At 34.0% G+C, this 14974-nt stretch overlaps 2 protein-coding genes across 4 annotated transcripts; one reads left to right on the top strand and one right to left on the bottom strand.

The window, feature by feature from the left end:
- Positions 1-1249: 1249 nt before the first annotated feature.
- On the top strand, positions 1250-5095 carry LOC11419402 (transcription initiation factor IIA subunit 2). 2 transcript variants are annotated; one of them, XM_003620928.4, is made up of 4 exons: positions 1250-1394; positions 1755-1903; positions 2004-2054; positions 4617-5095. In XM_003620928.4, exons 2-4 carry the CDS (start codon positions 1775-1777, stop codon positions 4755-4757), a joined length of 321 nt encoding a protein of 106 aa, XP_003620976.1. In that variant the 5' UTR covers positions 1250-1394; positions 1755-1774; the 3' UTR covers positions 4758-5095. The 2 variants fall into 2 exon arrangements, with proteins under 2 accessions (XP_003620976.1, XP_039684005.1); XM_039828071.1 differs by lacking the exon at positions 1250-1394 and adding an exon at positions 1420-1441.
- Positions 5096-6010: 915 nt separating this feature from the next.
- On the bottom strand, positions 6011-11636 carry LOC11436526 (CDP-diacylglycerol--glycerol-3-phosphate 3-phosphatidyltransferase 1, chloroplastic). 2 transcript variants are annotated; one of them, XM_013591963.3, is made up of 8 exons: positions 10933-11636; positions 10742-10839; positions 10601-10651; positions 10375-10488; positions 7017-7073; positions 6843-6928; positions 6630-6746; positions 6011-6391 (listed from the first exon to the last, which is right to left on the bottom strand). In XM_013591963.3, exons 1-8 carry the CDS (start codon positions 11069-11071, stop codon positions 6379-6381), a joined length of 675 nt encoding a protein of 224 aa, XP_013447417.1. In that variant the 5' UTR covers positions 11072-11636; the 3' UTR covers positions 6011-6378. The 2 variants fall into 2 exon arrangements, with proteins under 2 accessions (XP_013447417.1, XP_003620975.2); XM_003620927.4 differs by having other exon boundaries at positions 6011-6746.
- Positions 11637-14974: the final 3338 nt, after the last annotated feature.

The raw sequence follows: 14974 nt of genomic DNA, 5'->3' as shown, positions 1-14974 counted from the left end.
CTTGGGTCTTTTTGGCAAAATTTCATTAGAAAGGATGGCAATGCTTCACATTTTTTCTTATTTTTCAACCAAATTTTGGAGGAATCGCTCCAAATCGAATTTTTTTAACACCGAGAGGCAAAGTTGAGCCTCCTAATATGATACTAAACGGTATTGAAAAAAGGTTTCACGCTAAATTTCATGTAAACCGACATTTTACAAAAATAAGTCTCATAGGATACATTTAAAATCTCATGAAAAATTTATGAAATACCCATTTATCTCATTGACCAATTATTGTTCAATTTGTGGTTTTGTATGTTTCGGATGACTAATGGTTGATTTTTTGAATTTTTGAAAATTCGGACTAAATGGAGGCCAAGTGAAAAACCTTGGTAATTTTCGCATTTTACTTGTTTTTGTCCCATTCTCACTAAAACGGCCATAACTTGGGATGTCCTTTACCGATCGGAGCTCGTGAACATTCGTTGGAAAGCTAACAAGCATACCTAGAGCCTAGGGGCGTTGGAAATTTTGTTTAAACAAGAAATCTTGGGTCTTTTTGGCAAAATTTCATTAGAAAGGATGGCGATCCTTCACATTTTTTCTTGTTTTTCAACCGAATTTTGGAGGAATCGCTCTAAATCGACTTTTTTAACACCGAGAGGCAAAGTCGAGCCTCCTAACATGAGACTAAATCATATTGAAAAAAGGTTTCATGCTAAATTTCATGTAAACCGACATTGTAGAAAAATAAATCTCATAGGATACATTTAAGATCTTATAGGAAACATTTATGAAAAACTCATTTATCTCATTTTTCGTATAACTTATTGACCAATTATTGTTTAATTTGTGGTTCTGTATGTTTCGGATGACTAATGGTTGATTTTTTGAAAATTCGGACTGAATGGATGCCAAGTGTATAACCATGTAATTTTTGGATTTTATTTGTTTTTTACCATTTCTCACTACAACGACCATAACTTGGGATGTCCTTCACCTATCGGAGCTCGTGAACATTCGTTGGAAAGCTAACAAGCATACTTAAGGCCTTGGGGCGTTGAAAATTTGGAGTTTGTTACGTCTGAAAGTAATAACAGATAATAATACTTATAATTTTAATCCATATAAAAAAATATAAAATATTGTTTGTAATTTACACACAAATTTTAATCAAATATAGTTGATAATATACAAGAGTTAACATAGTAAATAGAGCAAGTGTCCTTGTTTTTTATAATGTATATTTTTTTGTTTTTTCTTTGATTTAAAAAATAAAATAAAAAATTACTACGTACTTTCAAGAGCGTACACGTGAGAGAGAAGTGTAGCTTCAAGGTGACTCTCTCTCTCTCTCTCTCTCTCTTTCTCTCTCTCTTCTCTCGATTAGTTCATCTTCGCGATCGATTTAGGTATGTTTATTGAACCTTTCTTCTTCGCGATTATTTCTTGGTTATTCGTATGAACCCTAATCGTTTTGTTAATTGAATTATCCTGCTTCGTCATTTCTTAATTTGATTTTTCTATTTTGTGATTGTGCTACTTGTAGCTGGGTGGGTGGGTGTATGCGTTAAAATGATTCATTTGTATAGCTTCTTACCGCCGGAATATAATGAATACTGTAATAGCAGTAACGAAAGCAAGTTTAGTTTGTTAAAAGTTTGTTCCTCTTTGTTTTCTCATGAAGTGTTTACTATGAACTCTACCTAGTGCAGTCAGTCTTGTTAAATAGCATCTATAACAAGTATTTTAATCTTTGTTATTTGATGCAGATCACTTTTTTCAAGCTAAAATGGCGACGTTCGAACTTTATCGTAGGTCGACAATCGGAATGTGCCTCACTGAGACTTTGGACGAGATGGTTCAGAATGGAACTCTTAGTCCTGAGATTGCGATTCAGGTTCTCGTTCAGTTTGATAAGGTAGGTTTTGGAATTGGTGCTAGGAGACTAGATGTTTGGTTTCTGGATCTGGTTTAATGTTCACTTCACTTATTATTTTAATTGCATGTGGATTTTGTAGTCTATGACTGAAGCTCTGGAAACACAAGTTAAAAGCAAGGTCTCTATCAAGGTAACGCTGCTTATCTTTTCTTAGATAGTGTAAGATTGTCTAGTAGGACCGTTTAATTTGCCATTGGTTGTAGTTATGGATGGACTTGACTTGCGCTGAGCTCTAGCTATTGCAGTCTTACTGAGCCTTGTATATTTTTGGCTCCATGAGAGAGAGGGAGAGTTTGGCTGGTAAGTGAGAGCACCCTCAGGTCACACTGCCAGCCAATTCAAACTAATGAGATGGTCGCATTTCAGTTTAAGTATGGTCTACCATTGTTTAGTTTGTTACAGAGATACGCACACTGTGTGTGGACACTTGTGTGAGGCTTGACAGACGTAACTTGTTACGAGTGGTAAACTTCATATATTATACTTTAAAATAATGTTATAAGATCAAGTTTCAATTAGTTTTCACTTTTCAATCTGTATGAAATTACATAGATGTGTATGTATCAGTTTTTCAATCCAATGGCTGTCACTTTTGCTTTTTACCTTTCAATTCAATGTGTGAGTGTGCCAATTTATTCCAAACTATGAGAGAGGAAATGTATAGTTACACATCCCTCGACAAGTTATTCCAAATCCTCACCTTTGATTTTACTTGGATCTAATGGCTTAAACCAAATTTTAATTACACATCAAATAACAATTTTCCGGGTTCTCTTCCTCATTTTTTCATGTTCTTCCATCCATCCTCCGAAACTCATTCACAAACTTTCTGATCACGCTCATTGCTCCGGTTTAAGAATCTCTTGAAAAGGTTTGGCATTGGCTGCTATTAATCTCCCTTTATGCTGAAACATGTCATCCTGTTTCAGCCTTTAGAGATTCGTAAAGTTTGGTTTCCCTCTACAATATACCTTTGTGTGTTAACAGTTGTATCTGATGCTAATATCACCATGCTGATAAATAAAAAACACAATTCAAGTCCACAAATCGGGATCAAATAGGGATGTTTATGTCTATATATGCTCATATAGTTACAATTAATACTGAATTCAGATAACTTTTTATGTGTTGAAAAACCAGATTTTATGTTGAATTATAGAATTGTCTGATAAAAACTGGTACCAAATAGGATTTGTAACTTAATAACAATCGATTTATTGAATAAATTCTTTGGGGACGAGTTCCCAAGTCAGAGACAGTTCACAATCAAACACACAGAACTAAAATTACACAGGATTAGTTAAACACAGCCACGGTTTCCACAAGGGTTCTAGAGCTTTGTGTCTCCTATTCGAGTTAACCACGCAATAATTCTAACAATAACTAACAAAGTCTGACTTTGCCATATTTATTCCTAATACAAACAGAAAATATGCACACTCTAAAGTAATTGCTCACAATAACTGCCATAATTGATACTAACTGCACAAAAATTGACACAGAAACTGCCAAAGTCAGTTTCAGTTTTTCTTCCTTGCATAGTATTTCTTTATGAGAGGTCTAACAGTGTCTTATATTCCTTACATTTGAAAATTCCTTATGGCGGGATACCCTCTCCAAGTTAGGCATCTTTAAATATTCCTTATTTGCATTATCTTCTATTTGGAGAAGAAACACGTCATTCAAGGTTTAATTTTTGGTTGAATCATGCATGCTGACATTTATTACTTAATAACAAGACACTTGTCTTTGTATTTGCAAAACTATCACTACAACACGAGATTTAAAGAGATTGAGTTGGCATGATTATCACCCACAATTACCTTTTTACTTAATTTTTTGGCTTAAACATGAGGTTCATTTTCCAGGTATGCAGTTTGGTCATATGTCCATTTTTTTTTGTCATGATTTCCATACTGTTTGCTCATGATTATGACTACCAGTGACATATATGACTGTTATTGTTTGCTGCAGCCTTTTGCACTATACGATCTCATGTTTTTTCCATCTCTTTTTGAGGGAGTGGGCTGAAACTAAGTATAGACTATTGTTGGATAGCGAGGTTGTACACTATTGTATGTCTCATGTTGATGATGACAACCATGGCTTGTTCATGTAACAGTTTAAGTAGATAAGATAATTTTATGCAACAATGTCAATTGCAGATAGCAGATTGTTAAAATTCTTCCACCTAATAGGGCTGTAACGCCACTATAGCCTCCATTTAACAACATTTTGTACTAAATAACTAATCGTGGAACAGTAACGGTGTGTTCAAATTCCACTACATTATAGTGGTATAGTGCCGCTATAGCTGCTATTTAACAACAGCAATTTTATGAGAATGAAGTTTTATGATTTAGCACTGTTTTCACTATATTGCGTGAAAGTTTTTGAATGCATGTTGAAATGACAGTTTCTTGTTTCATAGAATATAGAAGATTAATTTGACTGTGGGCTGCCGTTTCATGTTGTTGGCGTGCTTAGTAGCTTGTGGGTTGTGAATCACCCAACACCGTAAAACATCTTTTTATGTTTGATACTACATATGTGATTTTGATTGTAATTTTTGAATTTTCGCTGAAGCACAAGTCTTTATAATTAATCGACGTAATTATTTACCTTAATCGACGTAATTATTTACCTTTTCTTTACTCTGAATGTTCTTTTTCTTTTCGCTTTCCAATCACAGGGACATCTGCATACATACAGATTTTGTGACAATGTTTGGACCTTCATCTTACAAGATGCTTTGTTTAAGAATGAAGACAACCAAGAGAATGTTGGACGGGTTAAAATAGTGGCATGTGACTCGAAATTGCTCAGTCAGTAATATGCTCAATTTCTATCGTATTGTCAACGAGGAGCTTATCATCTGCTGGTACCATGGATTGGTGGTTAGACCATAGTGACGGATGTGGCCTTCAGTTCTTGCAGGAACCAGCATCTACACTATGTTATTATAGATTTAAAAGGCCTTCAATCTTCATGTTATTATTATGTAATTCATGTTACATTGAGAATATCACTTGGGAACTGGATGAATCTATTATTTAACTGTATTGATTTCTATTTGACCAAAAAAAAAACTGTACTCTGTTCTATTCTTCCATGAGCTCTATGTAAACAAATTTATATCTCTCTGGGCAAACTTCTATGGTTTGAGTATTAGTCATCGTTATAAATGTATGGTATATTACTCCTAATGACTCTAGAACTAAGATTGAAAACAAATGAATGATTCTTATTGTTGTAGAGAGATTGAAAGAGAAGATACAGAAGGTAGACAATGAAGATGATAGCCTTGCACACAAGGCTACCCTAAAAGAGAACTCCTTTCACGCCATCTAATTGTCTAATCACAATTTGATTATTCAAAGCTATCCCTCCGTTCTAAGGATATCCAAAATAGTTAACAACTCTTAACAACCACCCAACAAACTCATCAACTTACTAACTCTTAACTACTTTAACAATCCAATATTCTATATCCTAACATACTCGGTTCCACTTTTTGGACACTAAGATCAATCTTGGCTCTTGATGGGGTTGACTTATCTCAGTATGTTCTTCCCGAAAGATAATTTTGTTTTGGTGGTTTAACAGATGTACATGTTTCGCATTTTGCAATGATTATTTCTACTTTATTATAATAAAAATCGACAAACATTAATGATTTTAAATACCAGTACTATTTTGGCAATTTGAGCAAAACTTTTTTTGAAACAACAAAGGTGTAAATTTTTATTGATGGTGAACCACTCCTAGAATAAACAAGGGATACCCACCTTTTTGCTACTCGCCATTGCCACACAAGCTTTGGACTGAATCCACCACCAACCGGTTTCGAAACAAAAATAAGGTTTAACTCGTTATTTAAGTAAAGCAATGTTTAATTGGTTGTTTTGAAAATTTTATGTCGACGTACATGTTTGATTTTTATTTTATTTTTATGGGACCATGTGTTTGGCTTTTATGAGAATACGTGTGTTTGATTGGTTAATATAGACATGGTAATTACACTATTGTTCATAAATGTAAAAATACAAACAAACAAATATGTACACATCAAAAGACAAAAATGAATTCAGTCATAGGATTACTACTTCATCACTTGCATAAATCAGCAGATTTTGTAGCTCAAGCTTATTTGAATTTAAATCAAATTATGACGAAGTCAAGTGCATAAATTTCAAGAACATCGAACATTTGCAAACATTGAAAAATAACTGGAGTATCAAGTAAGCAACTGTTAAGTTTATGACCAGCACAAAAATAACAACCATAAAATATTTCTCTAGAGAAATGTTTCAGCTGTGGCAAACTTTCAAAGGATCCAAAATTGGGCAATCACTAAATCACTTGTACATCCTTCAATCGTGTAGTTTCTTCCAATTTAATCTGCCTGCCATCTCTCTTTTCTTTTTTCTTTTTTTGTTGCACTTTTCTCTCCTTTACCTTGAGTAACTACGGAAAAAATTGTGCATACAATTTTAATAAATGGGATGAACAGCGCTTTGCAGAGTTAGACAATGCAGGCAGTAAATATTACAGATATATGTCATGAAAATTGAGAACAGCATCTCCCTTCCATGGTATCGTTGACTAAACTATTTTTGCCAGAAATAATGGTCATGATTTGTGAGAACCAAACCCAACAAAGAAGATAATATATGTGAAGGCAGAGAGCCGTCGAACATGTTACCTCAGTAACACCTTCCACATTTTCCTCATATATACTACAAAGGACCATATGGCAAGCCCTGCGGCAATATAAAGCAAGAAAACGCCAGAGCCTGCCAAAATGGCAGGTCCTCCATGACTGAAAACAGAAACCAAACAGATATGTCATTTATAGCCAGATCAACAATTTTACTTTTCATAAAATGTTTCATGAAAATTTAAAGAAAACAGATACCTGCAGTCACGGGTAGCAAGGAGGATGGTTAATGCCGTCATCTGTGTGGCTGTTTTCCATTTCCCCAAATTATTAACCGCAACAGCCTATTATTTTTAGTTTTTAGTTATAGAAGCTTGAAAGTTTGCATATGAAGCTCGAAATTGATTCAAGTGAACATGAAGTAAAACAAACCTCTAAAACTTTACTACCCTGGGAAGCTGCCCATTCCCTGAGTGCTGACATGGTAATCTGCTTTGAAAGTTACAAGAAAAAAAGTAAGACATCTGCTCTCAAAACTGAATTATAATGATGCCTTGAAAGTAGAAGGAAAAAGAAAATTATGTAAATTAAGCATGCTTGAAAACATGCAAGCAAATACACACAAAGAAAATCAACCAAGCAAATATTGCATAATACTGAACCTAAAGACCCAGCAATGCAAAGATGGTATTAGTAACATAAAATCAATGCACTTTCAACAAGAATACTCTGAACAAAGTCAGGTTTGTATATTCAGAAACATGATCATAAACTACCCTCTCATCTCTGCAACAATAACAGCCTCCCAGAAACACCAGAGCAAAATAAGGGTGAAATGTGGAGCAGAAACATGATCATAAACTACCCTCTCATCTCTGCAAAAATAACAGCCTCCCAGAAACACCAGAGTGAAATAAGGGTGAAATGTGGAGCATTTATGCCCATCCATCTTAATATGTCCTCCACTTAGGATGTATAGTGTATGGCAGAGATCTATATGTCAGTTGCAAGTCTACAATATAGCACCAAACGATAGTCATATTAGCTTTCAGTTGCAATTCTACACTCTTGTTCACGTTCCACACTTTCTTATTAACCATTCCTCCCTCTCTCTCTTTTTATTGACTCTCCCCTGTTACAGTTTCCATCTTCACTTTCGTCGCATTAATGCCCATCCATCTTAATATGTCCTCCACTTAGGATGTATAGTGTATGGCAGAGATCTATATGTCAGTTGCAAGTCTACAATATAGCACCAAACGATAGTCATATTAGCTTTCAGTTGCAATTCTACACTCTTGTTCACGTTCCACACTTTCTTATTAACCATTCCTCCCTCTCTCTTTTTATTGACTCTCCCCTGTTACAGTTTCCATCTTCACTTTCGTCGCATTAAAAATGTTTTTGAAGGCAACTTCTAATTCATTGAGATCAGCTTTTACTATACCACTGGCATCCATATATGAGTCTCCTGAAGAAGAGGATAGAGGAGCATAAACCAGGTTGTGACGATCAATAGCTGACGGTAATCCTTATGATCAAGACAAAATGTCAAAACACTAATGACGGAGAAGAGTGTAGGAGAATTCATTGTTGGCACTAGCAACCTCCATGGAAGTTGTTGACCAGACCACATAGACTTCTGACCTTCGCAAGAATGCGGCTGAATATCACAAACCTTCTTTTTAGATGGGTGCAGAAGCAAGGCTGGGGTGAAGAAGACTAGTGAGAGCCAAGGGAAGAAAGAACTAGTTCACCTCACAACTTCGACAAAGAAAAGAAATTTGGGAGATACAATGGGAGGAGTTTCACCTCATTAGATGAGGAGGAGCAATCTTAGACTAACAAGGTTGAAAAATCAGATTGGTCATGGGAGTTTCCTGAGAATCAAGAAACAAAACCACAAAGAAACAAAAACAGAGGAAGACAATTCAATAGAGATGTGTGTGGTTAAGGTTAGGGTAAAGTATACCAACATTCACAGTCAAAATTGAGTTTACACGTATATAAATTCATATATATGCTGCATACAAGATAGCATTAATAAAAGAGAAATGATATTTGTACATCCACTTTGTGACAACTTCTTAGACAACTTTCTCTCTCATACTCACATTATGTTTTTATTCTCTCTCTTCCTTTTTCTCTCTCCACTGTTTTTGACCAATGAAAAGTAAGAAAAAAGAAGTTGTATCAAAAGTTGTCTAAAATGGTTGTTCAAATATCACTACTCTTAATAAAATAATCTGTAAATTACTTCAAACGCTTTAAATTTAAACTCAAAAACCATAGGAAAGTCACCAACAACTCATGAATGAACATCTTTGGCTAGAGTATTAAAAAGTAAAACTTAACAACTTCATATAGAAAAATTTAAAACACCATGTTTTTAACAAGTGGCAAGAATGGGAAAAATACAGGCATTCATCTCTTCAAACACTCCAAGCTACCAAGCTCCATTTTCCAGAACGAAATTTCCAGATGTCTGCTGTAAAGATTGTTACACGAGAATTAACCATGTCCCCATCAGACTGTAAGCCAACCCTCATGCAGTAGTGAGTGGGTTTTTACCAATAGACATCAATGGATATGTTCCAAAAAGATTCGCAGCAGCATGGCAAGCCTTCAACTGCATGGATTGGTGTTGAAGATAGAGGAAGGTCTAAGAGAAGAACATATATTTTGAAAGATAAGGTTGGTTCACATGACCTAATATGTCAGGCCAAACTATGTCATAGTAAGGATATTAATGGAGGAAGATTGAGAGAAAAGTTCTGGCAACCTAGCTCACTTTTTAATCTCACAGTCAAGACGAAAGTCAATAAAACATAAGTAACACACAACCTTTTCTTTGTGGCAATGTTTTAATGAATACATAGACATGGATGATTATTCATCTGATCAAATTGAAGTTGAACACTGCAGGCTATAACTCATGAGGATCTTGCTTGGGAAATTATGCAGATTAGTTTTCCTCGATATTGAGGAGGAAAGCTTTTGGCAAGTATTGAAATGAAATGCATTGCTGATTCTATACAAGTTGATGACATAAGTCTTTCTATCCCCGGTTGAAACCATGAGGACAATATTGATTTGAGGGGTAGTATTGTTAGCATAAATATTAAAGAAAAGTTATAGTAGTGGTTAACGTTCATAAACATTGATTGACTAACACATTGATTGGAGGACGTTAAATGGAAATACATTTATAAATAGGAGGACGAGATCGTTAACATTCGTAAACATTGATTGAGTAACATATTGATTGACGCCGTTGTGGACCGGGAAACCCTTGGAGGAGTGTCTTCTAACCTATGCTCAATCATTCAACATAAAATGTGTTCATGTTTTTCATTTCTTTTTATGATTTTTTCCAATTCTTTTTCTAGTTTCATAACAAATGCACATTATCAAAACATAATGGATTTCATCCTCCAGGGCTCCAGAAAGACCCAAATCTCAACGGTCATACTATTGGAGTTGGAGGGCAACAATCGTTAGAGATCGCAAATTCACACTCACTAAATTATGACAATATTTGTATAACACTGGATTTACAATTAATTTTTATCAAGACAAATAATTTAACCAAACCTATGTTTTGGTGCATTCGAGAGTGACAATAGCCATTAGTAATTTGGACTCCACGATGGTTTTATAACACTGAAACACATGTTACAAACTATGTAGTACTATGGAATACCTTGAAAGAAATAAAATGGATAAGTGAATTGGGCGATCACATTTACTAGTTATGAGTGAAGTAATAAAAGGCTCGAAATCTGTTTACCTCTCTACCAATAATGGTGATTGACGGTATAATTAAGAGCCATGGCGCTTGTGCCAATGCAGCAACTTTCAAAGGTCTAGTACATAATAAGATCAACGTGGCAGCAACCATAAGCTGCAATGAGTTAGTTTGAGTACTAAATTATTAAATTCAGATATTAAGAAAAGAGAATCCTGCAGTTAATAAAAAAAAAAAAAAAGGTAATTAAGGGAGGAGAATGACTGACCTTGTCCGCTACTGGATCCAAAAAGGCACCAAATGAAGATTTTAGTTTCATCTGCAATGCAATAGAATGCAAGTAAGTATTTAAGGAGGAAGAAAGTGTAGAATCAATTACTAAACAAACGTGAAGGCAATGATAGGTTACCTTGCGAGCAATATAGCCATCAAGCCAATCTGTAATTGCTGCAGCAGTGAAAATACAAGTGGTAACAGCAGTTCCTTGCCAACCATCCATGTAAAAGGCTACATAATAATAATAATAATAATGAATCAAGAATGAATTGCAAATAATTTAGGAATGAATAAAAAGAAAAAGAAAGAAAGACAGTGACTCACTGGCAACGAGAAAAGGAATAGAAGCGACACGGGCAAGAGTAAGAATGGTGGGTAAAGTAAGGAGTTTGGAATGGGAAGAAGGCATAGAAGAAGCACGATGATCATTTTTCAAGTCACCACCACGGAGGACATAACCCATATTTATTTATAATAATAATAATAATAAAGAAATGATATGATTGCACACTACACAGCCACACCCACTAATACTACTATCCAACCAACTTCTCTCCTACGATCAATCAATCAAACACAAACAAACGCAGTAGTGGTAATGGTATGGGTTGGGATATATATTTTAATCTCCTCCTCCTCCTTCTCAGTATATATAAAAAATAGGGAATTTGTTTTGATAAATATAAAAAATAAAAAATAAAAACACCTAAATCTAAAAGGCCCTGTTTACAAAATAAAACAGAACAGGGCAGTGAGAGGAGATCGCAGGACAGAGCGTTTTTCTGTTGCGATGTGATTGAAAATATAAATAGATAGAAAATGAGAACAAAGAAGAATGAATCGAATGAATTTGGATCGAGCGGAGAAGAGGTGGTGGGCCGTGGTTACACGGACGTGGACGGAAAAAGCAGTTTAGTTTGCCGACATCTATCTCTCTATCAGGTTAACGTCGATTTCCGCAAACAGAGGAAAGCCAATATCTTTTCTTTTTTATTTTATTTTTTCACGGAGAAGAGAAGAGAAGAGGGAACCCAATATAATTAATTAATTAATTAATTATTATTACTCACGTCCACCCGAACCGCCCGACTTTGATACAGAAAACCCGAATTGATTGGGTTTGGATTTAGGGGGGTGTATTGGATTGAGATTTTAAAAGACTGTTTTGATAGAAAAAATCTTGAAGATTTTAAAAGACTTTGTTGGATTGTATTGATTTTGTAGGATTTTAAAAGACTTTTTTTGAAAGACTTTTTACAATCAAGATTGTTTGCAAGATTTTAATGGATTCATGATATAGATTTTAAAGGATTTTAATGGATTTTAAAGATTTTAAAAGGGTCAATAAATTTAAAGATACAGTACAGACCAAAAAATCTCAAAAACAAAAGTACAGTTATTAATCAACCGAAAAAAACATTGAATCAATGAGTGTAATATTTCTTCAAAAAAAAGACTATTAGATAATATACTACTAGCAGATTGATTAATCTTAAAAATCATGGACATATGATATCAAAATAAATAGATCTAAAAATAAGTTATGTTAGTTTATTGATTATAATAATTTGATTGAAAAATGCATGTTACATCTAGAAAAATGCAAGTAGAAAAATTATTATAATACCAATGAACGTAAAGTTGTGATTTTTATAATAATTTGATATATAGGTAGATGGTAAATTAACCACAAGATTATACAGTACATTCTTTTTTTTTAATGAACGTAAAAGTCATGTTAAGAAAAGTGCAAGTTAGAGGAATGATGATTTCGACAATAAGTTTGCCAAACAAAATATATAACCTGCCATTGTTACAGTAGAACAGAAAAGAATTTGGAAGAAACGTAAAAAAAAAAAAAAGATTTTGGTAGAGTATTACAAAATCTAAAGGCTATGTGTGGGAGATAGAAAAGTCTCAAGGCTAGGTGTGAGATTGTTAGTAGGTACATTTTACACTAAACAATCTCACAAAATCCATTACTCACAACAATCCATTAAAATCCGTAGAGTTTTGAATACCATTAGACAATTTTTAAGTTATGCAAAATCTCAATTGAATACCACTGGATTTCATTGGACTCATTAAAAAATCTTGAAAATCCTAATTGAATACCACAAGAATGTTTTACATTCCTTAAAAATCTTGATTGAATATCACAAGACTTTTATAAAACAAAAAAGTCTTTTAAAATCCTTTGAAATCTCAATCCAATACACCCCCCTTAGATTCCTCGTGAATTCTGCTCTTTACCCAACAAAAATTGCTCGCTTTCAATTGAAAATACCGAAATGCTCCTGCATGAGTTAACTCACGTCGTTGTGGCTCCTGATCTGAGATAAAGAATGTTAACCTTGATTTTACACCATTTTTACACGTTTTTTTGACTGCATTTAGTGCATATAAAATCTATGTTACCATTCCCCTGAAATACCCCTCCAACTTTAACCATTTCCTCACACCATCATCTCACTTTCTATCCTTCTCACTCCCCCCCCCCCCCCCCCCCCCCCCCCCCCCCCCGTCTTTGTCTTTTTAAGCGACCAATCGACTTGGGGTAAAAAGAGGTCAACTCTTGAGGTAAAACTAAATCCGCTTCTTTTTACCGTGGGTAAAAAGAATCTTCTTGAGCTATAAAAAGAACCAGATTTAGATTTACCCCAAGGATTGATGTTTTTTTACCCCACAAATATCGGTCTCTTCTTACCCCCAAGGTTTGTCTCTTTTTACCCCAGAGAAGTAGATTTAGTAAATTCAAATAAAATGTATCAATTATTGTAAATGTATCAATTATATTAAAAAAAAAAAAAGAGATTTTATATGTATTATTTTTGTTCCTTTCTTTTTATTTATATTTGCACTTATTTTATTAATTTGTTACATAAATAATATAATGTCTTTGAATAAAGTTGTGTATTGAATAAATTCGATTAAATTTGTGTATTAAATAAGTTCAAATAAATTTGCGTATTTAATAAATTCAAATAAAAGTTGCGTATTTAGCGAATTCGAATATAGTTGCGTATTGAAAAAATTCGATAAAATTTGTGTATTAAATAAATTCAAATAAAGCAGCGTATTTAATAAATTCGAATAAAGTTGCATATATAGCGAATTCGAATAAAGTTGCGTATTTAGCGAATTTGAGTAAAGTTGCGTATTGAATAAATTTGATAAAATTTGTGTATTTAATAAATTCAAAAAGAGTTGCGTATTTAACGAATTCGAGCAAAGTTGCGTATTTAATAAATTAGATAAAAAAATATTAAATAAATTCAAAACCAATTCAAAAAATAAATGTAAAAAATAAAGTCACAAGTACACATAATCAATTCAGAAAATACACAATTGTATTTAGTTTTAATTTCAACTACGTTACATTACATTTTCATAAATATGTGGTATCATTACATTACATTCGAGTAAAGATTTGCAACTTAAGTCAAAAGAATAAAGAGAACACAACACATGTATTCTACAAAATCAATTATATATGTTATCACATCGAATTCCCTCATATAAGACAAGTCATCACAAAAATGAATGCATTCCAAGAGGTTCCTTTGAGTTTAATCTTACTGTCTTGCAAATTGACAAGTTTCAATTGACAGAGGAGCACGATCAAACTAAAAGGAACCTCTTAGAGGTGCATTCCGTGACACTCATCTTATATTAAGGAATTCGATATCATAACTTATATTGTTGATTATGCATAATACATGTTATGTTCTCTTAATCTTTTGACTTTTAAAAGGGGCTTGCAAATCACTACATTCACTACACTACCTAAACATACAACTTCCTGGTGAATGCATGAGAGTTGTTGTTTAACAGGTTTGACCTTATCCAATTTTAGAGGTAAGCCAATTGTTGTAGTTGGAAGGTGCATTCCCTACCTAATCACGATCTTCTAGCAGAATCAAATTGTTGAGAATATCTTCAGGCGATCTCAACAACGTGACAAATATATCGATCCACGGGAACATGATGTGCTGCCAAAAAATCGAGAACATGCTCCTTACGTCGTCGTCGTTCTTTAATTCTAGCCGGCTGAATGTTATCCTCCCGTCGTCCAACGTTAGACGTTCATACCAAATGTATTCCACCCTTCTTGTGTCTCCAAGGTTGAGTCCTTGGTTGATTTCATCCAGTTGATTCTTGAGACCTTTTAACGTGACATTAATGTACCGAACCTTGAACATATGAGGATTTCCACCATTGAAGCGTATACTAACACTGAACAAATCGGTCATTGTTTCGAACCTACACCGTTAGAAATTAAACAATCAATGAAAAACTCATTCAAACATTTCATCAAACACTTGGAGTGCATAATATACATAAACCCTAAAGCTCATAACTAAAC

Source organism: Medicago truncatula, chromosome 7 (assembly GCF_003473485.1).
Source record: "Medicago truncatula cultivar Jemalong A17 chromosome 7, MtrunA17r5.0-ANR, whole genome shotgun sequence".
In the NCBI taxonomy this organism is placed as follows: Eukaryota; Viridiplantae; Streptophyta; class Magnoliopsida; order Fabales; family Fabaceae; genus Medicago; species Medicago truncatula.
This window is presented reverse-complemented; position numbering and strand designations above follow the sequence as displayed.